Raw genomic sequence first — 27,407 nt, forward strand, 5'->3', positions numbered from 1 at the left:
TTGGTTTGGTCCATCAATTGAATTTGACCAATAAGCCAACGGTTGGCTGCCAACCAAAAGAAATGGAAAACACAATTTTCCTTTCACCTAATTGACTAGGGTTTGATTATTGAGGTCAGGCTGCAAGACAGTAATTTTTTGTAAATTTCATAATTCCAGCGTGGGCCTTTGACCAGACAGGTGATGGAATTTGTCGAGATGCGCGTAAACTGACTCGGACACCCCTAACCTTCAAACACACAAAATAAGGTGTGGGATGAGTGACCCACATCCAACTTAGTTTGGTCCATTAATTGAATTTGACCAACCAAAGATATGGAAAACACCCTTTTTCTTTGTCCATGTGACCATATATGGTTTGTTTGTTTACATCACTTTTGGATCCCCTTTAGGACTTTTGGTGGACACTGCAATTCAATTCTTTGTTCTTTTCCATTTTCCTATTTAAATGTGCTTTTCATGCCCATAAACGAATTGTGTGGTTCAAAAGTTTAGCAGTTTAGGATTCGGGAAGCTGTAGCCTGCAGTGAGTTCCCTGTAGTCCAGCATCCGACTGTCCGTCTGTGTAATCGATGATTCAAATTCATTGAAGCACTTTTACCGGTAAGAGTTAACTAACGTCGCACTACAGGGCTCACTATAAGTCTACAAAGAGCTCACTACATGCTCCCCGGATTCGTGTAGTGAGACAAAAACAACGTAGTTTGTCCTTTTTTTTTCTCAGTTGTTTAGAGATATCTAAACAGCTATTTGTTTAGACAGTGAAAACCTAATTTCACTCTAATAATCTTATTAAAATTAGAAAAGAACTGCGTTGTTTTGTCGCACTATATACCACTATAATGCACCTCTATCCCAGAGCATCCCCCATCTAATAGTTCTTATCAGCTGACAATCAGAATTCCAACTAATGAAATTTTACTCAGAAAATTAACTTTTAATTAATTTAAAAAATAATAATTAGTTCAAAAGGGGAAGCAGAAGTACGTACTTGACAAGCTATGGTAAACTAATATCTGAGCCTCCCAGAATCAGAAATTACTTCTTTTGAGTGTTTGAGGAATTAGGAAATGGAAAGGCAAAATATAATGAAATGAGTAAAGTTTATTTCTTCGGTTTCCTTTGAGTATTTGCCATCTTATATTCCTCTAATTTATTTTCATGTTATAGAGATTAGGTCGAGGTACGTGTGAGTAAGTTGGACCGAGATACCGTGCATTACAATAAACACACCTAAGAGAGTTTCATGAGCAGTTTTGAAAAAACAAAACTACTTTATATCATGAAGCCTTAGATTTGGGTGACATGTGTTCTCCTTTACTTATAATTAACCCTCTCTCTTTTTGGTTGGACACAATCCCCGGGTTTGACGTGTCCCTTGCTATGGACGTCGGGATTCTCGAGAGAGAGTCTAGGTGCGCATAAGTTGATCCAAACTCTTACATAATAAATAAAATATATTACTATTAGTAAATGTCATTTTCAGTGTGGATAAGCTTCTGCTTGCAATTTGGTCAGTCCCTGTTATTGTAAACAAACTGATCTTATCTATACTCTGAAATAAATTAATTAACTCTCATTTGAATGATTTTAGTATTCATTTAATTAACAGCCTCACAAAAATGATATGATATGCAAAATTGTCACTCACATTTTAAAACTTCAGCCTCTCTACATTTAGCCACCTAGCTAGCAAGGCCGGCTAAATTTGAAAGCTACATCATCAAATCACAACACATTCTGAGATAAATTAATACTAGTACTATCTTTAGACTGCGCTATCTCAATACTCAATAAATATTGCAATTTTTCCAAGTCTCTCTGAGATAAATTAATACTACCATCTAAGATTCTAAATCGCACCACCTCAATACCCAAGAAATAATGCAATTCTTCCAAGTCTCTTTGAGATAAAGTAATACCATCTTTAGTTCGCTACCTTAATACTCAAGAAATATTACAATTTTCTCAAGTCTTTAAGAGATAAACCACATCACCTTCTTTGTTGAGTTAGTTTCCAAGCCAAAATAGAATTTAATCATTACATACACGAAAAATTAGCTAGCTACAACCAAAAAAAAAAACTTATAAAAACTCTTAAAATTACTTAAAAGACGATTCTTAAAAATATAACGCTTTGTGTTTATCGTTGAATTTATAATTTTAAAAATAGATCTTTATAAATTTACATTTTTGACAAACACCCCTAAATTGATCCATGTTAGTAGGCCATGACTCTATTCACCTATGTGTGTATATATATGTGCACGCACACGCGCATATATGTATGTATGTATATGTTCTTAGCAACTAGCAAGGAAGTAATATTTCAGTAATAATAAAATAATGGAGTATTACAAGAGGGAGGAATGTCTATAATCTTCACATATATGCTCTCCTCTCTCTCTCTCTCTCTCTCTCTCTCTCTCTCTCTCTCAACACATTCTCCCCTTCCCTACTTCTTCACCTCCTCTCTCATCAAGCCTCAACCTTGTGCCACAAACTCACCTCTACTGCCATGAATGAGCACTACAAAGAAGACAAGCCATACTGCCATTTCCATCCCAAAGAAGAAACCATAGGGGTATGCCACTTGTGCTTGAATGAGAGGCTACTCATCTTGGCTGCAGACCAAGCTCTCTCCCTCCGGCCCGAATTCTCACTCATCAACAAGCACAAGAAGAAGCCACCAATAACCCTGCCTAAGATTTTTGCCTTGGGTTCCCTTCTCCATAGGTTTGAGTTTCAACACAATAAGGCAGAAGAATCCCATGACTGTCAACAGAGTGATGCCTCTGCAGCTAGCCTAGAAGGTAGAGTCCCTGCATCTTTTTCACTTTCATGATATGGATATATGACAAGTATGTGCAATGTTTTGTGTATAGTGTACACTATATCCATAAGTAATATAAAGGGAACACTTCTCTTAGTTTTTTATTTTTATGAATGGATGTTCCGGCCCACTTACGCGTAACTCGATTAATTTCAAAGCTTTGAAGTTAATGATGGAAAATCTACATGAAGTAGTACTACAATACACATGTGGGTGTACGGTATGCAACCTCGAATTTCGTAAAAGTCATACAATTTGCAAATGGATTTATATCCTCAAGGCAACAACTCACGAAATTATAATATTATGATCAAGTATGAGTGTTCAAGAGGTCTTTGGTCCAACGGCCTCAGGAGTGCATTTGGGTGCTAGGAGATAGGAGGTCAATAGTACAATTCCTTTTTCAATTTGTTAATCTAACTATTCTAATAATACTGATTTTCACTGATCGAAAAAAAAAAAAGTATAAGTGTCAACATTATGATCGATCGTCTAAAGATAATCCTTCTTTTCTTTTCTTTCTGGTCATGAGAAATCATAGGCAATTATGGGTATTTTCCATGCTGTAGGTCATGGGTATTTCATGTGAGGGAAACCGGCCCCTAAATCAAAAGAGGACATACCACAAAAAAAGGTTAAAAAAAACCTGTCAAAACTTTGTTTTTGACCTATATCTACTGGGTTTTCTTCTCATTATAAAACATTTTCATTGCTTCTTTCACTTAACTTCATTCCCCCTTGCATTTTTCTTTTCTTTTCTTTTCTTTTTCTTTTTCTTTTTCTTTTTCTTTTTCTTTTTCTTTTTCCTACGCAATTAGGATAGCTTATCTTTTTACCACAAAGTCAATGTGTCTATAATCAATTCTAGCTTCGTCATTTTGGCATCTGATCTAACCAAATCCACTAATTGGTGAATTTCCACAGACTCTTTCATATCAATCAAATTTGAAGACAATGGGGTTGCCTCATGGGAGAAAAGCAAAGTCTCTAAAGTCTCTCTAGATCACTGCAGCATCGGTTGGAATCAGAGCCTGTACAAGGAGACCGATAAGAGCGTGGTAGAGCATGTGAAACCGCACGGTTCGCTCAGGTGGCGGAAGCGGATTGGCCACGTGTTCCAGCTCAGCAGATGGAGGAGGTACAGCAGCCACGTGGGCAGCAAGCTGGAGGGGGTGAAAGTGAGAAGTGGGTGGATAAGGGCTCTGACAAAGAGGAGGACCAAAGAATAAAGGGGTTGCCTAGAAAGAGCCACTTTAACGGGGGCGTGCTATTTATCATCCGGACTGTCCGTCTCTGCAATCGGTGGTCCGGATTTTAAAACAAAATTCTTCTCAGGATCCGAATCATCTAAAACACTTTTAAACGGCTGAAATTACACAGGACTGTGTACAACACCGCCCCATTCCTTTTTTTAAGTAGCTTTTTTTCCACCACTCCATTTGTTCAATGTGAATGTATAGTATTGTATTATTGGTCTAGTAGGAAACAAGTTCTGTCCTGGCCAAAATGTGCACTTTTGAACTGGTGTCAATAATTCTAAAGAATGGCCATGAGAAAGAGCCCAAATGTATTCCTGTCTCTAATGGGACTCCTTGTCGATAGAATCGTCCGGGACAATTTATAAGCACCTGAATTAATTCTAGGGGCGAAAAGAGTTTATAACGATTGAATTGGTTGTGCTAATTGTGGATTAGCACACGATCTGGCCAATGCACGCACCAGCATACTCGTTCGCATAAAAAACAAAAACAAAAATAAAAAACTGATACTTTAATATGCTATATGTAACTGCCGGCCAATATTTTAACTTGCGTACGTCATGTCTGAATGAGCGGATTACTATTGACCGGATGTGTAATTCTTTAAGATGAGTATTGATCTCACGAAGTATACAGTCAGAGGATTTGCAATACTTCATCCTTAAGTATATTTACACAATCTACGTATTTGCAAGATTTGGCTTTTTATGTATCCGCGGAAGTCAGCATTTTTCAAAGATTGACTCGGCAATCAATCTGTAGTCCCTTCAATAATTATTCAATTTAAATGTCAGAGCCTAGGGATGGCAATTCTGTCCGCTACGCTCTGATCCTCTTCATTTCCCGCTCCGTTCTGATTGGAGTTTTGGAGATTTTTTGGGGGATTGGATCAGATATGGAGGGTAAGCTTGAAAAAATTTAGGGATCGGGGATTGGATCAGATTTTTGTGTATATCCAATCCAATCCCTGCCCCAGTTTATTATTATACATTAAATATATTATTCAAAATTTTCACCTCTATAATTAGCAATAATTTCTAGGGTTTCCAAGGTATATATTGAAGTAGAAGGGGAGGTGGTTCCCTGTTTGGGGAATGGGGCAAGGATGGAGGTAGTAATTATGTAGTTCGGGGATCGAAGGCGGAAATGGTCAAATTCGTCACCGATCTGCCCCGTTGCCATCCCTAAATGTCAAAAAGTAATCCCGAATATTTCGTAATTCAATCTTATATCTAGTATATCTAAAGTTTTTTTTTTCATGACCAGATGTTCGGATCAGTTTATGCGCACCTCAATTAGTACATCCAAAGTTAACCCTAGCCATTACAAAGAGACAACAACACGAGGGTCATAACTATTAGACAAGCACTTGTCTCTTCAAGTTGTCTTGGTCGGAGAACATTGTGCTAGCTTTTTCTTCCTCTCACATACAACAAATCAAAATCCTAAAGACAAAATAAGTAACCTGGATGATTAATTAGTCTTAATCAAGTTCAATTTTTTTCTATCATAACCTAATGAAAGCTTCCCTCCCATGTGCATGTGTTGGCATTCATGTACAGAAACCAGAGGGGACCTTGTCTCTTGTTTAGTTGTGCCCTTCAAATTTTAGGGCTTTTGTAGGCCATTTTTGTCCCCTTTGCTGGCTCTACATACCCCAGAGGACCATTAATCTAAAAGGACCACCATGGACATTGAGTAAAGCTTTCAAATGGGTTGGAAAATATTGACAAGTCATAAAGCCAACAGCTCCATGGACAACAACGTTTAGATCTATGAAGCAAATTCACAAATGAGACCCAAATATTGGACATGTCTGTGAGGTTTTTGTGGAGAAGGGTTCTCGCTGGTGGGATCACCGTCTGTAGTTAATTATCTTCAGATTGTATTCGGCGCAGATCTGTCATGACCCCCGCCTTTTCTTCATTCGCCAATCATTTATATGATTCTCTCATACCTAACGATTTCGATGGATATACGTTTATTCATATATTTGGCCTATCGTGTATGCAATATCTTACCTTCGTGATCTTGTTGGATTTACTATTGATATATATTTAATAGATCTTAGTGAGATCTATTCAGTTGATCTTTCTACTAGTGTTTCTCCAAATATTTACACTCTGACCACCTTCATACACTCTTAGATGAGAACAAGTAAGGAGGTCAAATCTCGTTAAAAAAATGTGGCCAAAGATCTAAGATTGAACAGCTTCCTGATGGTGCAAGATGAGTCATTAGCCACATTCTTTGGTACAGCTTCCTAATGATCCAAGATGAGTCATTAGCCACATTCTTTGGTTGCCTATTATTTCTTTCTCAGTACGAGGCTATTCAGGTTCCGTTCCGCTAAGATTCTTATTTTTTTAAGTACTTATTTCTCGCTTTACGATACAGGTCATTCTCGCTAGATTTAGCTTAGTTATTGCAGACTCTTAGACTTAGATTTAGCTTGGTTATTAACTTATTGCAGACTGTTTGAATCAAAGAGAATGTGGCTAGAACAATAAAGGGCAGCGGCCACTTTTTTTTTTGTTAAAGGGCCTATATATTCTGCAAGCCTCAAGTCAAACAACCTTTATAGAGGCACATTGTTTTGTCACACCCCTTCTATCTACAACTTGTAAAATTAATATTCAGATATGAGAGAAAATCTTTTCACGGCTCCGCCATGAATAGTTGTTTATGCAGCTAATCGCGACCGTCCAAATGAACGGCCGAGAAAAGTTAATTTAAATCCGAATCGTTCGAAGCCACAATGAACGGCCGAGATAGCGTGGCTCCGTGAACAACCTGTTTAAAACTGCTCTGTGAATAAGATATAATGCTACATTGCTGCTACCAACCAAGACTTTCAGACACCTTGGTAGGCCACTGCATAGATGCACTTTTCTTCAATTTTTTCGTCTTCTTTTCTTATCTTTATATCACCTCAAGAGAGAACAGTCCACATGACATGATTCTTCTACTACAACTTTTTTTCCTTTTTAAGGCTGGATTGACATTACCTTCCTGTTTGGTTGCCAAGAACATAAAAAATACTCTATATTTTATTCATCTTTGTCCGCCCCTTTCCAAAAAGAAAGCTACGGCCGGCCGGCACGCACATACACATACTTAGTAGGTTCTTCAGTTAATCTTTTATCGGTGATATTTGCAGTCTCGTTTTCGTCGTACAGTGCAAATTTTGTCGGTAAATTCTCTTTCGAAATCTACATTAGATGTTGTACGTTTGCAACAGTAACACAAGAATATCATCTTTCCCTTTCTTTCTTTCTTTACTTAAAAAAAGAACCTGTTTTGTAAAGGGTATTTTTTCTTTTCTCTCTCTAAAAGAGGCAGGGAAAAAAAAGGATATGGGGTCAGAGAGGCTCGAACTCTCGACCTCAGGATTACTCAGAAAGCTATGAGACCTACGCGCTAGCCAACTGCGCCACCACCCCATGTGCTCTTTCCTTCCACTAATAAATATTTATTTAGACAATAGGAAAAACTCTTCCTGGAAAAAGAAATGCTTTGGTGCTGGAAATTTAAAGGAGGATGAAACTGTAGGTATTGCTTTTTCTATGGGGGCAAAATGGGCAGTAACTTTACCTTCATCACTTTCGTTTCGTTTTCCCTTAGAAAGTCTACCCGCACATCTTTAAAACACAATTCCGGACACAACTGTGTCCGAAACAATTCGATGCATGTAGACCCACGTGCATCGAACGATTTCGAATACAGTCACTTCATGAATTGCATTTTAAAATTGTGTTATAGCATTGTTAGTTTTCCTTTCTCCTTTCCTTACACAAATTCAAAATCTGAGGCATAGCGTCAAATGTCACTTAGAATGCTAGAGGAGAAAATCCTCACAACAGCAGAGATTGGAACAATTTCAGCATTCTTCTTAACTTGTTCCCACCTTTTGGAGTAGTTCTAGATTTTGAGTTGATTTCAAGAGAGTTTTTGAGGAAATATTATTTCCCCGGGAAGAAACAAAAAGTTCTTCCTCCATCCCAATTTCTTAGTTCACTTTTACACGTTATCTAAAAATATTGTCCGTTGGACTTTTGGATACATCAAAATTTCTTTTTGTTGTTTCGTTCTTGAAAATAAAAATAACTATTCTACAAAGTTGAATCTTTTCAAGAATAATCATTGAGTACCCGTAAACAACTAGATTTACAAAATTGAACAAATAAACTGAGACGGAAAGAGTAGTTAATGTCCAAGCCTACTCTGTGTGTGTATGTTTGAGAGAGAGAGAATCAAGAAAACCATCCGACTGTAACACAGAGAGAGAGAGAGAGAGAGAGAGAGAGAGAGAGAGAGAGGGGGAGAGAGAGAGAGAGAGTCAAAAAAACCATCCGAGAGAGAGAGGGGGGGAGAGAGAGAGAGAGAGTCAAAAAAACCATCCGACTGTAACACATAGAGACACACTTCTAGACCTCAAAAATTACCACCAACCAAAAGGGCTATGAGAGCTCAATCACCCTATAAGAGAGATTCCAATCCAAGCACAACAATCTGTTTTCATCTGATTTCCTCAATTTCCTCCAAGAGCTAACATAAGCTCTAACGTCTGAAGCCACTGTCACCATGACCACGTTCGCAGCAGAAATCTTGTGCCGAAGAATACGGCAATTCCTTTCCTTCCACAGATAGTAGAGTATATGACAGCTGAACAAGATAACTTCAAAAGCAAATGCCGTAGATTAGATACTGCTCTAGGGATTTTTGTCCACTCGAACTCTTGAGCCAAAGGAAGACGAGGTCTACGAATGCCATTCTTCATCAAAAAATGCTGCCAAACACGAGAGGAGAAAGGGCTGGAGAAGAAGAGATGCCCATGAGATTCAGCCCCATTGTCACACAACAAAACACACCTATCTGAATCAACTACACCCGAACTACGTAATATGTCCCGTGTGAGTTTCTATGCGGTTCAAGTCTTTTCCCACTTACAAAAGTGCTCAAATAATACTATTATCTTCTGTTTTAGTGGTCAGAAATGTGCCAACCTCTCATTTCTCTAATTTACACTCGAACGCAATCTAAATCTGCATTTCCTTTACAGCGGAAGACTAACATTTTACAAACCAAATGAACCATCAAATGAAATTACAAGAAACAGATGGGAAAAAAAATCATCACCCGGTCTGTCATTCACCATGTTTATGAGAATTCTTCTGGGGATTATTTTCCCTCCTATATGCATTGAAGAGATCAATACCAAGAAAAACATTAAGGAAATTCATCCCGGCCATGCCAAAGAGAGCAAGAGGAAGCTCCACACCCTTTCCGAATTTGGAAGCATCTTTGATCAACTTGACTGTAATGAGAACGTGAGAAATGAATCTTGCTAGAGTGAAGGTGACCCAGTTAAGAACCCATTCCGCCTTCACTATTCTGCTCTTGGCCTCACGAACGCCTGCCATCCGTCGCACTTTTCTCATGTGAAGAAAGATAGAATGCAGCTGCAAAATCAGAAGAATTGAAGCTCTAAAGTTAAAAAAGAAAAAAACGGACATCATGTACCAGAGACATGAATCTGAGATAGAATCTAGCTTCATGGGGCTTTCGGGTGTACCATGTAAGGGTGTGAGGTAATGGCAATGAATTGGCAACTTCAAATTTAAGTCCATACTACCCTTGGACCAAAATATTTATAGAAATGGACGGCGTTATAAGAAGTATTTCCAAACAAAACTCCATTATCAGAGCCATAGAAAACAGAATGCGAGTTCGAAAATACATTCTAAAATTTTCATGGTATTAGAGTTACATTCATAATCAACGGAAGAAGCCATGTTAAATAGAACCCTCCATATTAAGTACTCGAAGGATGCACCATGAGACCCTCAGAAATGAAGCTGATGTAAAACCAGAAATTGTCTTTACCTTGCATGTTGTTGCATGAATGTTCAACAAAAAGAAATGTATTGTTTGATAAGTATCCAAAGAGAGAAATACTTGTTGAAAGGGGGGGAAAAAGATCATATGTGGAATTGAAGCAACTTTTCAGAAGACACTCAGACATACCTCACAAATTAGGGTGAGGATAAGGTAGTTGATGGTAACATTTCGATATAACGCAAGCGTAAAGCAAACAAGGAGTATTAGATGGTGCAATAGTATCGAAGGGATCCAACCACCATACAATCGATAACACAACATATCCCACTGGTCATATGCGAAGTAACCACATGAAAAGCACAATGCCTGGTATGCCCACGGCCAAGTTCCCCCAAACAACTGTTTGTGCTCAAATATCTCATATGAACCATTTGTCCTCCACTGGTTGACCAAAATCAGAACAACTGCAGAAGAAATAGATATTAGCTTCCATAAACAGGGAAAATAGGACACAGAGAAAGTAAACAAAACATGTTGTAGTAGACCAAACAAAAGTTAGGTGCCGCGATATTTTGAGCATTTGCATTGTTATAATGGACAACCATAAAGCTCAACCAACTGGCACACCCAAACAACTCACACGGAGAATCTTATTTGATAATTTTATTAATTTAAGATATTAAGTTTGTTCAACCAGTTGGCATACAATAAGTTTTCAAGATGCCTTCACCAATAAAGTCAATACATTGAAATCGCTACCATATGGATAGCCCTCGCTCCAAATTTATGGCATCACTAATAATCAAGCCATGACTCCAAATTTATGGCATCACCAATAATCAAACAGTAAAAATGACATTACAACAATAAAAATAAAAAAAACTACTATTGGTTTATGTTCCATAACATAAGTTAACAACCACTTAAGGAATGCCCTTTTCGAGTTTATCAATAACATTTTTGCCGTTTCAAAAAAGGATACCCTCAGGCACTCACTCTGAAGGTTCAAATTATACAAATCTAGTTCTTGCTTATTTCAACTAAAAGCACGAGTACTACCACACTGGTGCATTGCTTGAAACTCTAATGCCATCATAATGAAGGGTTCCCTTTCATCTAGACACCCCCCATCCCTCACTGATGCATGGGTGGACTGTTTAGTGGGAAGTACAAAAACTGAACAAAGTAACACGAAAATCCATCACTATTGGACATTGTGTGAAAGGTGACAAAGCCCATCCGGGCATATTAAGTTGGATTGCTAACAATTAAGGTGGAAAAGGGACAAAAATATGGAGGGAGGGAGAGGGATAGACAGATTCTTGAGCAGAATTGATCAAGAATGATTACATCAATTTGGTTATTCTTAAATTATGGTACTTAAAATGGGTTGCCGTTGAAGGCTTGTCACATTTGAAGGTTGGGCCACAGGTTTTGATGTCATTACATATCAAGACTGCATATTGTTATGCTTTGTTTGGTTTGTGATTTGAGTAGTGTTTTTGGATAATGAGTGGAGAGAGAAATGAGAGTAATGATTGGAGAGAGAGGTAAAAAGTGGAGAGAGATAGAATGAGAAATGAGAGTAATGATAGAAAAGTAAGAGAGAGAAATGAGATTAGTGATTGAGTTGAGAAATATTTTTTGAGTAGAGTAGTGAAGTGAACAAGGCAAAGCATCCAACTCAAAGCCAATTGGCAATGAGTGGAGAGGTTGCCCGGGCTCATATACTATTTTTGAAGTTTATAATTAACCAATGCAGGACAAACTCTAACACTTCCTCGCATGTGCGACCCCTAACCCGCACGTGGAGAGGTAAACAACGAATCCATAACATAGGAACCACACCAAACAACAAGACAAGGTGCACTTAAGGCACAAACAACGGGGAAAATCAAGAGAGTCTTGTCCATGAGCCTTCGAAAGCCTAGCTCCGATAACATGTTAAAACATCCAACTCAAAGCCAATTGGCAATGAGTGGAGAGGCCGTCCAAGCTCATGTACTAGTTTTGAAGGTTATAATTAACCAATGTGGGACAAGCTCTACACATATACTCCAAATAATGGGAAACAGCTTCCTTCATTCTATACAAACTGTTTTCCATTAGCTCATATTTGGGGTTAAACTCCCATGATGTAAACTATGTAAACAGCTTCATATGATGGAAAACTAGTTGATTCGGCAATTTACTATTGTCCCAATCAGCATCTGCTTGGTTGCATCACCATTTCTATCCATCATCATAGACACAGCTATTCTTTTCTATGTTTTCCACCAAAACAAATCTAGTCCACAAAGCCCCATATGCACACCATAGTGATGTAAAGAAACCAGCAACTGGATTCATCTTTCTGGATATTTCTCGATCTCTAGTCCTAGACCCAAGTATGTAGCAGTAGAATAATTGGCATTTCATCTAAGTTGATTCTTCTGTCATACAAATATCATTGGTTTACTAAGTCGATGATATTCCAAATTCTGCAACTAAAATCAAGCACTGATCATTCTATTCCCAGGCGGAACTAATCATAGTGTTTGATATAATATCCATTTGAGAGTCCATAACAATGTTCTTTGGGTTGGAATAGAATAAAATTCAAAACACGGGCAACAACAGAATTTTTTTCCACCTATCCAAGAAACTAAAGGTAACAGAACAATCCCTACCGTAGATGAAACAAGACACTGTTTTCCATAGTTGAACCAAGGGGCTGGCTTTAGAGAGCCATGGCCCCCTTACTTCCATTGAGTACTACTGAACTCAATCCTTTCATTATATTGGCATAATCTATGCACAATCTCAAATCTCAACCATGGTATGGTGCCCCCATCTCGAAACCGTCACCGACCATTTGACACGAGACAAACTCAAAATAAAAATGAATAAAATTAATCCAGTCGCCTATAATGTCGATTAACTTTCGACATTATTACTATCACTCCAAAAGACCTTGAAATTGTATTGCGCTTTCCAAAATGCTCCCACCGTCACATACAGATACAGCCCATTGCACTAGATTGAACAAAACAAGTTACCCAACAATACCATCCGCAAAAGGAGATCACGTCTATTAACTTTGGCAAATCAAAAACTGCTTCATTAATCCTCAAAAATGTCATAAACCTAGGCTGAAAGAAGTGTTGTACATTGCTCCCGTCGGAAAAGAATTTTGACACACTCAGAGACAATTCTAGAAAGGGCACTTGAAAATTTTAATGTTTTCTTAAGTCGGTATAAATTCTAGCTTTATTGTGCATGTAAATTCAGCATTCATAAGTAACAAAAAGTTTGCAACAGAAGGGAAGCACATGTAAGTGAATATAGCATGAGCCCATTGGGCACAGGAGAATACACACAAAAGACACAAGACAAAACAGTTAGAATTCCAATACAGTTTTCACAGGTATCAACGTATTTTGGCGGATATCTATGCACCTTTTGCAAATATCAATACAGGTTCTTGCTATTATCCAAAGCCCAATTCGCTTTAGTTAGCATTTTCCATGTAACATACATGTTGGATGTTACTGGAGTATATCAAACACAGACATCAATGGAAAGACATAAAGAAAGAAAGGAATAAAATTGGGGAACCTGAAGCAGAGGTGATGGAGGAATGGAGGAGAGAAACGCAAGTGTTGACATAGAGAGGGTCACGAGAGACCCAATTACGGACGACCCAGTTAGCCGATTGGTAGAAGCAAAACCCAGAAAGTATCCAAGCGAGCTCAGCGCGCTTGTTGAACAGTATTTCGAAGAAAACCGAGACAGCCCACATCACCAGAGTTGCCATGAAGAATGCCCCCGCCTTGTTCTGATGGTCATGGCTTCCCCTCGCCATTGTTTCCATTCTGTTATTCTCTCTCTCTAAAACCCTTTTTTCCTCTCTGTGTGTCGGTGTGTGATATCAGCATCTGGGGTTGCTTCGCTTTGGTTTCTACCGGAGAGAGAGAGCATTGGGGGGAGTGACGACGACGCTTGTTTTACAGCCTCTCATCGAGGTGACTCAGCTTCTGTTGGGACTGGGCTCCCGTCCAGTTTCCTTCCATCGAGTGTAATCCAGTATGCGTTATTTGTAGGCCTGAAAATGACCAAAAACAATTATCGAAATCGTTCACTTTTTAAAATTCGTGATGTAAAAAATTATGTTGATCAAATACCGTTTGGTATGTTAGCAAAATGCATATAAATCTTGTAAAAAAAAGCGTGTAATATTGAATTGTAACTCATTTGACACAATCACATGCTTAATGCATTTCGAAATTATATCAAACAGTATCCAAACAATATGATTTTTTACAAAATGGTAGTTTTGATGAGCTCTAAAAAATGAATAATTTTGATTATTATTATAAATCTAGAAGGATTCACAGGCAACCCAAACTCAACCTGACTAGAGGAGAGGGAGACTGGACAGGAGGACAGTCTACAGGAGCCTCGGGCCGGTGGAGCCTTTTTAAGGGGTGTTTCAGGTAGGTTTCTTTTTTTTAAAGTTTTTTTTCTTTAATTTTTAAACTCAAATATAATAAAAATGAAAAATGATTTTTTGATTTTTCTTGCATCGTATAAAAGATCTCAATGAAATCTATCAAACAAGATCCATATTGGTAGAAAAATTATTTGTGTAAACTCACAATTTTTAAACTTGAAATTACCTTCTTTTTTTTAAAACCTTCTTTTTTCTTAGTTGGAACACCACCTAAGACATTGCTTCAACTACGCGCAACATAAGAAATCTTTCGCATTGACCCCCTTGAAGTTTAATACTCCATCCGTCTCAATTTGTTTGTTCAATTTCGATACACGTGTCTTTTAAAAAATTGTTTATATCTCATAATCTATAATATTTTACATAATTTCAAAAACATCATATTTTAAATCTAATTGAAATTTATCAAATAAGATCTATATTGCATATAAAAAATATTATATATTAAAACATATAGAGAATTTTGTAAAAAGCCTCAAATAGTGAAAAGAGACAAACATGACGGAGGGAGTAGTATTTCACGAGTATTATTTTATTGAGATCTTTCCTCTCTCTTTTTTTTTTTCTTTTTTTATGTTGGAAGGAGTAAAGGGCAGTTATATATTACTACCAATTATTCAGTGTAGTTGTATTACTCCTTTATTGAGATCTTTCCTCTTTTTCTTTTTCTTTTTCTTTTTCTTTTTACTTTTTTTTATGTTGGAAGGAGTAAAGGGCAGTTATATATTACCAATTATTCAGTGCAGTTTTATATTACCAATTATTGATCCATAATTCCAAAATGAGCTATTTTACCTATTGAAAATGAGAAAACCTTATTGCAGCAGATTAGGTAAAGAGAACGGCAAAATACATTTTGCTACAGGCGTTAGCTTCTTCAACCAAAGCACAAGAAGAATGACAAGAATTGACTGGGCATGCGGTGTGGATGCTCTTGGCAGATTCAACTGTAACTCTTTGTATACACAGGGCAAAAGTAGAAGCCTTATTTATTTTGAGACTTGTAGAGATGCGTTTTCACAGCATTAATAAATTCTTCGAACTTTAGCATAACACATTCTCTAAAATAAGAGTTGAAATCATCATATTACTACAAAATTAGGAAAAAATTAAAATAGCTCCCGAAATTTTGACCTCAATGTCTAATAAACATTCAACTCCAAAATTTATCCTATAATGTCCTATGTACTTTGACCTCGATGTATGTCTATCTCCAAAATTTACCCTATAATGTCCGATGTACTTTGACCTCGATGTCTGTCTATCGTATTCCTAAGCATTGTTGAACATAAATACACTACACTGAATTCACTAATGCTTTCCCAGAGAAGTAGGAGCAGAACAAGAAAGAACTCCAGTCAATTTTTTTGCAACACCATAATGTCAACATTTCATATGTTTTGGATTGATTCATACATATATACTCCTACGAAATTGATATTGCAAAACCTTTTTTTTTTTAATAACCGGATGTCTGTCAGGTCAGTTTGGACACACCTTAACTAATTCCGAAACTTTAAAGTTAACGACCGGACTAATCTTACGGTGACCCCAACTAAACTGATACAATATCTACAATTCGGTGAAATTTAATTCAAATTCTATACCAAGTTACCAACTAAACCATAACCAAAACTCCAATTACCAGAAAATTTATTTAAATCCCATCCTTTAAGCCGCATTCCACCGTACAAACATCACCACTAGCAGTCTAGTACCACACGAAAAACCCTAAACCCTAAGTTCCACTCTCTCTCTCTCTTCACCAGATCCAGCGAATAGAGAGAGAATCACAGGGCATTTCCACAGAAGGGGCAAAACCTAAACTCAGGATCAACCTCCCGAGAGCAAAACCCGCACCGAAGCGCATCCGGAACCTCCGACCCGCGCAGCCGCCGCCGCGGGGCCTCGCCGGAGGACGGCGGCGGCGGAGGAGAGAGCTCCGGCGGGAAGAAGAGCTTGCAGCTGTCGCAGTACATGAGGTGCTCTCTGCCGGGCCACCGCCACACGGGGACGAAGAACAGCTTCAGCACCTTCTCGTACTCGACCAGGTCGGCGCGCGAGCCGCAGCTTATGCAGCGCCCGGCCCTGGCCTTGAGCAGCTGGCGCACCTGCTGCTCCACGCCGCCCACGAAGAAGAAGAACATGATTTTCCGTTTAGATTGGTTTCCGATCGGGTTGAGAATGTTGTTTGATTTCGATGGTGTTTTTGTTGGGGGAGGAGTTTTATTGGGGGAGAGAAGATGAGTCGGTTGATGAACCTTTTCTGGAGGGTTCGCGGGGTTTCTACTTTCTGTTGGCTAAAACTGGGGAGATGGGTTAGGATCCCATCCAGTATACTCCAGTCCAGTATTGTCCAATGTGTGGACAAGATCAACTTCCTTTGTGATCTATGGCTAGCTTGTTGCCACATAGACCAACCAAACTCACACTTCAAAAATCCACAATTTTACTGATGCCAAAACAAATCCTATATTACGGAATTTTTTTGAATATATTTGGGATACCGCCACGTGGTGCCCTAATTATTCTTAACATCGCACATTTATGTAGGGTTCACAATTAAGTATATGGGTCCGCAACTAAGTGCATAAACTTTACAAAAATATTGATGTTGATAGGTGTTGGGGCTACTTGCGGTGCCCGACAACCACCGAATGTTTACTCCCTATATTAAAGGGCGTTTCGGCTTCATAATTAAAGCTAACTTTTGCTCAAATATTTTGAAAAATAACCATTTTTCAGTAAAAAAAAAGTCAAATCTTTTTTTGCTAAAAGTGGTTTTTTTTCAAAATATTTAGATAAAAGTAATTTTTTTTTACCTTTTCACTTTCTCTGTTCAAGAATAATCAATAATCCCCAAATGTTTGACGCAAAACTAACGAATGCAAATTTTTTATTAATAAGAAAAAAATGACCTAAAAACATTTTTTGTTTAGTGGAACAAGAACAACACCTAATTAAATAAAAAAAATTATAGAAAGTGCCTACATTAACATCATCTCTACGAGATCCATTTGTTATTGGCGGGAGTAATATAATGCTCGTTAAAGAGTCAATTTCAGATTGAAAAGAAGAAGAAGAAGTGTGATTTTGGTTGGTCTATGTGGCAACAAGCTAGCCATAGATTTCAAAAGGATATTTCTAAGTTGATCTTGTCCACACAATGGACAATACTGGACTGGAGTATACCGGATGGAATCCTAACCCCACCAAGTGTACACCACGTTTTGTGAGATCCACTTTAGGATTTCGGACAAATGGATCGGACTCATTCTATTTGTTTAAAACATTTTTTAAGGAACGATATAAAAAATCATCCCAGTTGAATATCTATAAGGATTTGATTGATTCTATGCCCAATTTGCTAATAGGAAATTGAGCAAAGAATAGATAAAATCCTTATTAATATCCGACGGAACTTATTTTATACAAAAACTCTTTAGAAAATACATTTTTAAAAAATTAAGTGGTTTTGATCATTTGTGTGGAATTTTGAAATCAATTGTAAACATTTTCTAAAGAATCTTTGTATAAAATTACGTTCGAAATCCAAATTTTATAAAAAAAAAAAAAGATTTTGATCAAAATTTTTATATTTTAATTCTTGACAAAGCAATAATTCATAAATATTGAAAAAAATTTAACAAATTTGATTTTTTTGAAAAGAACAAGAAATAAACCAAATGGATTACTATTAGGCTCCGTTTGTTTCAATATAAAATATTTTTGGATAAAATATTTTATCCATTTTGCCGTTTGTCTAGAAAGAGGAGGAGAAAAACATTTTCAAAGATAAAATATTTTGCACTAAATGGGTGAAATTTCGTCTATTTTTTTTAGAGTAAGTCGTTTTTGTTTTCCACGGCACCCCCTATGGTCCCACGTCTTCTCCCAAATCGGATCCAAAACGACCATGTTGCTTTGCCCAATCATGGTTATTGCAACTTGTGGACTTATTTAATTGTTGACATTTGGATCGAACTTGTATTATAAGCAACAGAAGATCGTTTTATTCAAATATTTTTTATGTGTCAACTTAACATCACAAAAATAAAAAATAAAAACTATTTTAAAAAAAAAAACATTTTACTTTGAAACAAACGCAACCTAAATCCAAAATAGTCTCTCCCCACGCTGTGGCCAACCAGCACCTTTGCGCCAATTGCCATCACCACCACCACCTATCCGATCTGTCATCTCTCTCTCCTCCACAGAAGTTATTGAGACAGGACAAAGGAAACAAATCAGAAAAACCAAATCAAGATCCTAGCACAAACCCTGAAAAAAGGCCAAATCTCAAATCAGCTTTCGGATTTTTGCATCATATATCGCTCAGTTCAGTTTGTCCCAGATCTAATCCAAAAGTCACCAATCATGGCTGCAACTTTCAGCGGCGACGAAACGGCCCCGTTCTTCGGTTTCCTCGGAGCCGCCGCAGCGCTCGTTTTCTCCTGTAAATATCCTCTCCTCCCTCTTCCATCTCCTAAAATCAAGTCAATTGTCGCGTAGGATTCCGTTTTCATATACTTCATGTGCTACTATGCCTCACTAATAATCAGCACACATGAATTTTTGAAAATTTTGGTTTGTTTCCATGGAAATTGGGGTCTTCTTCTAGCTTACATATTTACCGGGAAACAAAAAAGGAGTACAATGATAATGCCGGTAATTGGGCTTGTGGAGCCTGATTTGATTTGGTTAGGTTAGGTTAGGGGCAGCGCCTCGAACCCTAGACAGGTATTACGGTAGTTGATGAGGATGTAAACGTTTAGGTTATTGATACTTTGGTATAGGCAGTCACGGTAACTTGGATTCTATTCTCCATTCAATACCTGATAAGAATTGGCATGAGTTGGAGCGAGCCGTAAATGTACCAAACTACACAGTTGGAGAACCAACGTAAGAAATTTTTGTGTCTTGCATTCTTGGTTTCTTTTCTTGATTCTTTGTTCGCGCGTTTATCAACATCTGAACATCAATCTGATATTTCCCCACAGGGAACATAAGTAGGGCCTTTTCTTTTTTGGTTTCGAGTCTATATATGAACTAGTTTCTTTTGAAACTATAACTAAGCTTATGGTGTTTATTGGCAGCGGTAGCTCCAGGATTTTTTCACAATTTTTTTCAAGATCTTATGTTATATAAGATGTATTAATCCATATAAGAGAAATGGTGTTTATCAATATCTTTCGTCTTGTTTATAATAAGTATAAGCATACAGAGCTCTGTATATAATAGATATAAACCATATAGAGCTCTCTAATCACTAAACATGCATTTTTGATGTGCCAACAATATTGGTCCACCAACAAACATTTAAAACAGATTTTTTTTTTTCCCGATACCTGCTCAAATTAAGTTTTTGGCTATGTTTTCGATGTAATTAAGCTAAGCAGATAAATTGGGTGAATGAGTTTTTTTTGTTTTTTTTCCGATACCTGCTCAAATTAAGTTTTTGGCTATGTTTTTGATGTAATTAAGCTAAGCAAATAAATTGGGTGAATGAGCTTGGGGTTCGTGTTAAAAATCTCAGGCCACTCAATTACACGTAGAAGTGAGTGCTTGCATGTGTAGCATGTCAGTACTCGGTAGTACTCTAGTACATGTAGGGAACCATATGAAGTGCGTGGTGCCCCCCCCTGTTTCTGACTGGTTGTAATGGCTTCATCACAGGCATGGGGGCTGCTTACGGAACTGCAAAGAGTGGAGTTGGTGTTGCCTCCATGGGAGTTATGAGACCAGAGCTTGTCATGAAATCAATTGTTCCAGTGGTCATGGCTGGAGTTTTGGGAATTTATGGCTTGATTATAGCTGTAATTATTAGCACAGGGATAAACCCAAAGGCCAAATCTTATTACTTGTTTGACGGGTATGCGCATTTGTCCTCGGGTCTTGCGTGTGGGCTGGCTGGTCTATCTGCTGGAATGGCAATTGGAATCGTTGGCGATGCAGGAGTGAGGTAATCTCTTTACTAATGTACCTGTAATGTTGATGGTTTTTTAACTGTTTCCATTGACAAGAAACTGAAGGATTATTGTCTTGGATAACCCCCTTTTTAAAATATCTTCCAATGTGTGTGCTCTAATAGCTTGCGCTTGTTGCTTGTTATTGTTGAATGTCGTCTTTATGTGCCTCTGAAACTTTTGCAAGTCGAATCTTATGCCATTTTACACTTTATGCTTGAGTTTAGGTCTAATTTCATGTATGTTTTTCTAAAACATTTTCTTTGGTAATGCTAGTTTATCATCTTCACCATTTCATTAGGGATCTAGTTATGGTGACGAACAGGGGCCATGAACAGAGGTAAGAAATCTGATTTTCATGGATTAAAGAACTTAAGGGCCCTCACCGTCACAAGGTTGAACTTGAAGTCTACAACAGAAAAGCATGATTGAGATTCTCAAAACCCGACAGTAGCAATATTGATATTTGCTGCTGGACTACTACCACTCTTCCTAGGATTAGGAGTTTAAAGTTCAGAATTAGGAGACCCAATCAGTCAACTATCGGAAAACTTAGTCCATTGACTCCATTCTACATGCAACATAGATCACCTAGTCTTATTGGCCATCATTAGCCAGCCCATTTCAACTAAAATTGTACATGTAGACGTATACTTGCTCGTAGCTACCTTAGACATAGTAGAAACCATGTAAATATGGAAAGTTCATATGAATTAACTTGTATATAGCCTAAGATTAAAACCCCAAAAAAATCTGACCTTAACTGCATCGGGTTCCTTTTAGGCCCACTGCACACACTTCCCTTTGTGCCGTTGTTCTCCTGTCCATTCTCTTCTACATTAAACCCAACCAAACCAAAAGGAACCTCAAGTCTCAATCAGTTAGGCATTCTCTTCTACAATTGAGTTTCTTAAGAATCCTATTAGGTTTATTGGTGGTACTTGGAACTAAAGGATGAATATTGACCATGGCTAATTTTGTGTCAGCTGCGGCCAAGAGATGCATTCCATGCAAAGCAAGCAAGAAACTTGGCTTGCCGCTTGCTCATCTCTAGTCATTTCTCTTATTGCCTTACCTATCATGTCAGGACAGGAGGTTTGGAATTTTAAAATCGTGGTTGCAAATTTTATTGTCAGATTGGCAGATTTTGAAGGAGTGGTAACTGTTAACAATTAATATAGGTGTTAGCTCCTAGGGACATCAGACTTCGTTACATGTCAAGACATCTCATGTCCAAGATATTTGTAAGGTGTCCATTTGCAGACGTACTCCATCTTCAAGGTCAGAAGGTGCAATAGGGTGAACCTCCGTCTCATAACTTGTGTTGAGATGCAAAACACGAAAGGATTATGGTTGGTAACAGATCAGTAAACAGAAACTTCTTTGTTAATGTGTGTCACACATTTAAGTGTAATGCGAGGCAGTCGCTCAGGTGCTTAGTGACTGCATGGTGGCAAGGAATTTGTGGGGTTTAGTGCTGGCTTTATCTGGGATGAGTTGGGTTTGTCATTGAGTTTTAGTCCGAGTTTTGTTAGGTTCAAGTAGAAAGTAAAGGGTAGAGAGAAGGAACTTGAAGTTTGACTGCTAGCTCCTTTCTGCTTCATGAGATTTTTATAGACGGAGAGAAACATAAGGAACTTACAAGGAGCAATAATGGAGCATTTTTGTAGGCTCAAAACATGCTCTTTGGCGTTTTGTATGGTAAGGTTGAGTCATGCCCAAACCATGTTATGTTACTGTTCTTGTAAATTCTTTTCCTATGAAGGAATCTTTCGGGTGTAGGTCTTGTTCTTTTGATACTATACCTTATCATGTTTTAACCTTTGCATGTCCCCAATTGCTGGTCTTTTAATTTGATATGCTCTACGTATCAAAAAGTATGCGTGGATTGAGTTTTTTAGGCGTGGTAAAAATGTGAGCTTGTATATCGTTTAGAACTTTAGATTCACTCTTTTTGTGAGTTTAATGGACTTTATGGTGAGAATGGAATAGAAAGATTTAGCGGAGTTCAAAGGCTTTGGAAATTAATACATGTTTAGGATTAGTTTTTTAAGTCTCGTCATAAGGAAAAAAAGAAAGAGAGTTTTGAGTTGCTCTCTGATCCTCCTGTTATTTCCTTGACAAGTCTCTAGTCTTCTTGTTTTTTATATCAGTTGTTTCACATAGGGATGGCAATTTCCCCATATCCAATGGATACCCGCCCCGTTCATATGGTGGCGGGTTTTGCCCAAAATTTTCCCCAATAGTAGCGGGTATGGTAGGATTTTAAGAAAACCCGCTCGGGTATGGAGCGGTTATGATTTTGTAATCCCTACCCCCGAATACCCATATCCGCCCGTACCCGGTTATACATACTACATATACTACATTATATATGTATATATACATCGTAACATTCGTATAAATCTTGAGAATAATTATATATGTAAATAATACCTCTTTAATTAGCAAATGTCATCAATTACCACCTATTATAGAATACTTAATATCCTAATGATGTTAATTGAGATTATATTTCTAAATAGAAATATCAATATATTTTCGTTCTTGACTTCTTATTTTTTTTGGTTTGCATATGGGTATATTCCGGGAAACCCCGATCCCCTTCTGGAGGCGGGTTTGGGTCTTTATCTAATATCCGCAATGGGGATCGGGGCGGGGATGGTGAAGGACCTCCAATTGAGGATCAGCTATGGAATAGGGTCCTTGATCCATACCCTACCCGTTGCCATCCCTAGTTTCACATGCTCATGAGTTCAACTTCGTGCGAAATTCACCAAGAAGTTGAGTTGAGCCTATGTGGCAGGTAGCATCATAAGAGACATACAGAAGGAGAGGAAACCAAAACTTGGAAAACTAGATTTACCCTTGTCATTTATACTGAAAGTGTTTTTATTCAACGTTACTTGGTATCCAACTTAGGAATCATACACCTACTAGGCTAGTAAGATTGGAGAAGTCATGCTGCATAGATGGAGCCCCAGACACAAGAAGAAGGTCTAATTGATGTAAGGCCTATATTAATGAAGCATTCAAGGCCGGCCCAAGGTATTTGGATGCCCTAGGCCAAGTGGTGGAATAGTGCCTTACATAAATTTTCTAATTTAAAAATAATAAACAGAAATACTTTTCTATATATAATTTTCATTCATACTATTCAACATGGTAAATATTTCAGCCTTAATGGCTTGTGTGGTTGCAATAATATTCAGTGGACTCAGATTTGAATCACAGCAGCCCCAATTTGTATGATAGGAGGAATTTTTTTTGGGCAAAAAGACACTACAAAAAAGTACCCTACTAGGATTTGAACCTAGGCATCTTATGTGAAAGAGCAAACACTTTACCATTGAACCACCAAAGGAGTTTGTATCATAATTGCGCACAGAAAATATATACACTTATCTTGGAAGGGGTGCCCCATTTTTGGCCCAAAATGTGGAGGCCCGAGGCAGCCTCTTGGGCCTTCCCATTGGGCCGGCCTTGGAAGCATTAGCTAATTTGCTTGTACAGTAAATTAGCCACGCTCGTGTACATAAGTGCGACAAAGTTATGTTGATGAATCTCTTAAATTAAGGGAAAAATAGTGTTACTCAACATGATCTTGAACTGGAATTGATTACTTGATGTCCTAGGTGGATCCTACCATGAAATGGAACCAACTTGTCTGAGATTCCCTTTTTTTAAATTGCTTTACCAATTGTCTGAGATTCCCTTTCTTGAAATTGCTTTTCCTTGAGCATCTTACGCTCCATTTGTTTATGTGCAACTGTACTGGAAAATGTTAACGTGGAAAATAAGAAGGGAAGATAATCATTTCCTTGTGTTTGGTTGCAACCTTTAAAAATGATCCAGAAATAGTTTCCATTGTTTGGCTTGTTCAAAACTTCAAATAATCATATTGGTATTTCACGTCTCCAAATAGTTGATATTACGAAAATATTCCTTCGCAAGTTGCGACATGAATTTCTGATTGCATGACTAGAATGAAGTAGAAACTAGAAAGTCAAAGGAATACCAGTTGGTCAAAAAAACCCATTAGCGTGGGGTGACAGCAGTAGGGTGGGGAATGGGATAACGTCACTGGTGGTGGAGGGCTGGAAATTATGATGCTAGTGGTTGAGGGTGGTGGCATGGTGGTGGTATATTGGGGATGACGGTGATGGCCGAGGGATTCTGACAGAGGCGGCTGCAACCATGGCAGTGGATTAGTGCCTTGGTGGTGGCAATCAGAAACGGGTGGTGCTTGGGTGGGGGTGATTGTGGTGGGTGTGGTAATCCGCCAAAATGATTTCCATTGTACCAACACTAAAGAATTTAGGAAAATGTTTTCCAAAAATGGTTTTGCACTTGAAGAAATGGAGCGTTGTAGATTGCTTTATTCCTATATTGTTTCAACTTGCTGTCGATTATCAAGTGTTGAAGTATTGAAAGTACAGGAGCATACCTGTAGCATCCTTATTTAATGTTGGAGATTATTTTTGTATTACCTTTTTTTGTGTTACCTCGTACTTGAAATGGCAAGGGTGAATATACTATTTCAAATCCTGTGGATTCATTATGAATGTGACCAAATGCCAAAAATCATTGGTTGCAGCATCTTGCTTTGTGATGACTAATTTCCTTCATTTAGAGCATGAGCTTGTTCTCTCTCTCTCTCTCTCTCTCTCTCTCTCTCTCTCTCTCTGTGAAGGCTTTTTGGCCTGGGTTGAATATTTTGGACATGTGGGAGGAATCCTTTGTGTTTGCTGGTTCTCACTATTTTTCCAGTGATGAGTAAAATGTTGAAGGTTGCTTGTAGTTGTGTTGATATTCTCTTTTCTTCTTTGGCTGTTTTGTTTTATGCTTTTGCAGGGCTAATGCTCAGCAGCCAAAGCTATTTGTTGGTATGATCCTCATACTAATTTTCGCTGAAGCCCTTGCTCTCTATGGTCTCATTGTTGGGATCATTCTCTCTTCCCGAGCAGGCCAATCCCGTGCAGATTGAGGAGGCCAATGAGGCTTTGATCCCCTCAACTCTTCAAATTGTAAGCTAAAGTTGGTGTCATCGGCTGTTATGCTGAGCCTGCAATATACTTTTATCAGATTTTCTAGTCTATAAGTATCTGGATTCTGGATATTGTGATGGATATTTGCCTTTTGTTTATGATTCTTTGAGATCTTTTCAAGGGATTGCTTCAATGAATGACGCACTTGTTAAGACTTTGATTACGGAAGTGTCTCACTAAATTCAACGTGTCTACAAATGTCATCTATGTTGAATTTGCCTGATGGGAAATACGGTTGATAAACTAACCAAGCTGCTTGGTTTGAGCTCCTCTTTGGCTCGTTGAAAGCTACAAGCATGTATTATTATGCAAACTTTCATTATCCTTGCATTTGGGTGCGGAATAAACTACTATAGCATGGCTGGTGCGACTAACACTCCAGGTAGCTTTGGCCGAGTCTACAACGGATTATGTAAAGGAGAGTTTTTTTTATGACATGATTACGTTGAATTAGTTTTTTTTTTTTTTTAATCATCAGACGAAAATCACCTCCCTTGGTAAAGGGTGGAAACAGAGAAAACAGGGGAGGGAAATATTTTATGGTTGCCAAACGCGTCCTGCGTCTGCGCGGCTTTGAAGCTTGACTTTGAGATTATTTTGATTTTGGAATGTTGTAAGCTAATGTACTTTGACTAATTTAGCACTATTTAACTTATCCAACGTAACTTGTTTTACGTATTTTTTCGCTCTTTGGGGAATTTCCCCGGAGTTTTACTCTCTTCTGGGCTTGAGTACCCATGGGAGGGTTTTTTGGATTTTTATTTCTGATCGCTGTTTTTCGGTTGGAGCTTGTTCATCTTCTTATTGTTTGGTTACGACCATACCCAAATTATGTTCGGTCTGCTTTTCAGCGTGTGATGTTTCAGTTTTAGTGATGTGGAATTTTTTCTCTCTCTTTCCTCTATTTCTATTTTGAATCTTCTTTGTAGATGTTTGTAAGGCTTTCTAATTTCTAATAATAAAAAAACTCATTCAACGTAATAGTATTTTGAATTGCGAGGTAGCTACTGAACTGGAAAAAATTGCTACTGCAAGCATATTCAAATTTGTGACTGTGTAGAGGGGGGGAGATTCATTCCGCACATTTACCATGTTTATTTAAAGAGTAAGAAACAGTCAAAAATAAACCGTCTTTGCTTTGAAGATAAAGATGATTCGTTCAATAAGTATCTACGTCCGGTCATTCCAGTTTTGAAATGAATAAAATGCATAGCAAAACTTCCAAAATAAATTGCCTAATCCGTGAAATGAAAACACAGTGAATCCTATTTAGTGTCTGCCTCATGTCATCGGGTCATGGTAGAGGATCTTGATTCACATAGATAATTTCTTTCTTCCTTTACTTGTGACTAGTCAATCTAAAACGATATCTCGCTATTGATTAAAATCGCGTTGCTATGTCAAGAGGAAGGATAGCTACACTAATTCGGTATATATACTCACACACACACACTCTAAAGATGCTCTTGGTACTACTCTATTGATGATCTCACAAAGATTTACTTTGTAGTAAATAAAAATTTACTGATCTCATTTTTTATATGTCTCGATCTATATGTGCTCGAAATTCGTGCCTCTCAAGTACGCACATGTGTTAGTCGCTCCCTCCTCTTGGCAACTGTAAGCATTAACTAGTCAACATTTTGTATATCTATCAACCCGTGAGCTCATTCGAGCCAAGCAATTAGTAGCTTGGGCTCGGCTCGTTAGTTTAACTAGCGCATTGATTTGGCTCGAGCTCGTTCATTTTCATAGTGAGTCAAGTTTGAACGAGCTCCTCTCAAGCCAAGTCTCGTGAATGGTTCAACTCATTTGCAACCCTAGCTCGAATAACACTAAGAATTTTTTTTACTAAAATACAACTCCAGCTCCTCTCAAGCCAAATCTCGTGAACGGCTCGGCTCGGTATTCCCCGTATGGTATAGCTTTCTCTTTTTTAAAACAGGTTTGTGCTTTCTTTACCAATTT

The 27,407-nt window shown here is 37.9% G+C and overlaps 4 protein-coding genes, 1 long non-coding RNA gene and 1 other non-coding gene across 6 annotated transcripts; 3 read left to right on the forward strand and 3 right to left on the reverse strand.

Moving 5' to 3' along the window:
- The first annotated feature begins 2,292 nt into the window (after positions 1 to 2,292).
- On the forward strand, positions 2,293 to 4,498 carry LOC131307562 (uncharacterized). The gene is made up of 2 exons (XM_058334132.1): positions 2,293 to 2,813; positions 3,758 to 4,498. Exons 1-2 carry the CDS (start codon positions 2,519 to 2,521, stop codon positions 4,060 to 4,062), a joined length of 600 nt encoding a protein of 199 aa, XP_058190115.1. The 5' UTR covers positions 2,293 to 2,518; the 3' UTR covers positions 4,063 to 4,498.
- A 2,951-nt stretch (positions 4,499 to 7,449) lies between these two features.
- TRNAM-CAU (transfer RNA methionine (anticodon CAU)) lies at positions 7,450 to 7,535 on the reverse strand. The gene is given in 2 exon segments: positions 7,450 to 7,485; positions 7,498 to 7,535. It is a non-coding gene; the product is annotated as a tRNA-Met (tRNA).
- Positions 7,536 to 8,252: 717 nt separating this feature from the next.
- Positions 8,253 to 9,237, forward strand: LOC131307564 (uncharacterized). The gene is made up of 2 exons (XR_009194165.1): positions 8,253 to 8,322; positions 8,458 to 9,237. It is a non-coding gene; the product is annotated as an uncharacterized LOC131307564 (long non-coding RNA).
- Positions 9,092 to 13,979, reverse strand: LOC131307563 (uncharacterized). The gene is made up of 3 exons (XM_058334133.1): positions 13,531 to 13,979; positions 10,120 to 10,397; positions 9,092 to 9,554 (listed from the first exon to the last, which is right to left on the reverse strand). Exons 1-3 carry the CDS (start codon positions 13,784 to 13,786, stop codon positions 9,240 to 9,242), a joined length of 849 nt encoding a protein of 282 aa, XP_058190116.1. The 5' UTR covers positions 13,787 to 13,979; the 3' UTR covers positions 9,092 to 9,239.
- Positions 13,980 to 16,003: 2,024 nt separating this feature from the next.
- On the reverse strand, positions 16,004 to 16,737 carry LOC131307565 (uncharacterized). Its single transcript, XM_058334134.1, has one exon. The coding sequence runs from the start codon at positions 16,570 to 16,572 to the stop codon at positions 16,216 to 16,218; it is 357 nt and encodes a 118-aa protein (XP_058190117.1). The 5' UTR covers positions 16,573 to 16,737; the 3' UTR covers positions 16,004 to 16,215.
- Positions 16,738 to 18,528: 1,791 nt separating this feature from the next.
- LOC131307566 (V-type proton ATPase 16 kDa proteolipid subunit-like) lies at positions 18,529 to 25,602 on the forward strand. The gene is made up of 3 exons (XM_058334136.1): positions 18,529 to 18,881; positions 20,102 to 20,387; positions 25,246 to 25,602. Exons 1-3 carry the CDS (start codon positions 18,803 to 18,805, stop codon positions 25,376 to 25,378), a joined length of 498 nt encoding a protein of 165 aa, XP_058190119.1. The 5' UTR covers positions 18,529 to 18,802; the 3' UTR covers positions 25,379 to 25,602.
- The last annotated feature ends 1,805 nt before the right edge of the window (positions 25,603 to 27,407 follow it).

The sequence above is a fragment of the Rhododendron vialii genome, chromosome 11a (assembly GCF_030253575.1).
Source record: "Rhododendron vialii isolate Sample 1 chromosome 11a, ASM3025357v1".
Classification (NCBI taxonomy): domain Eukaryota; kingdom Viridiplantae; phylum Streptophyta; class Magnoliopsida; order Ericales; family Ericaceae; genus Rhododendron; species Rhododendron vialii.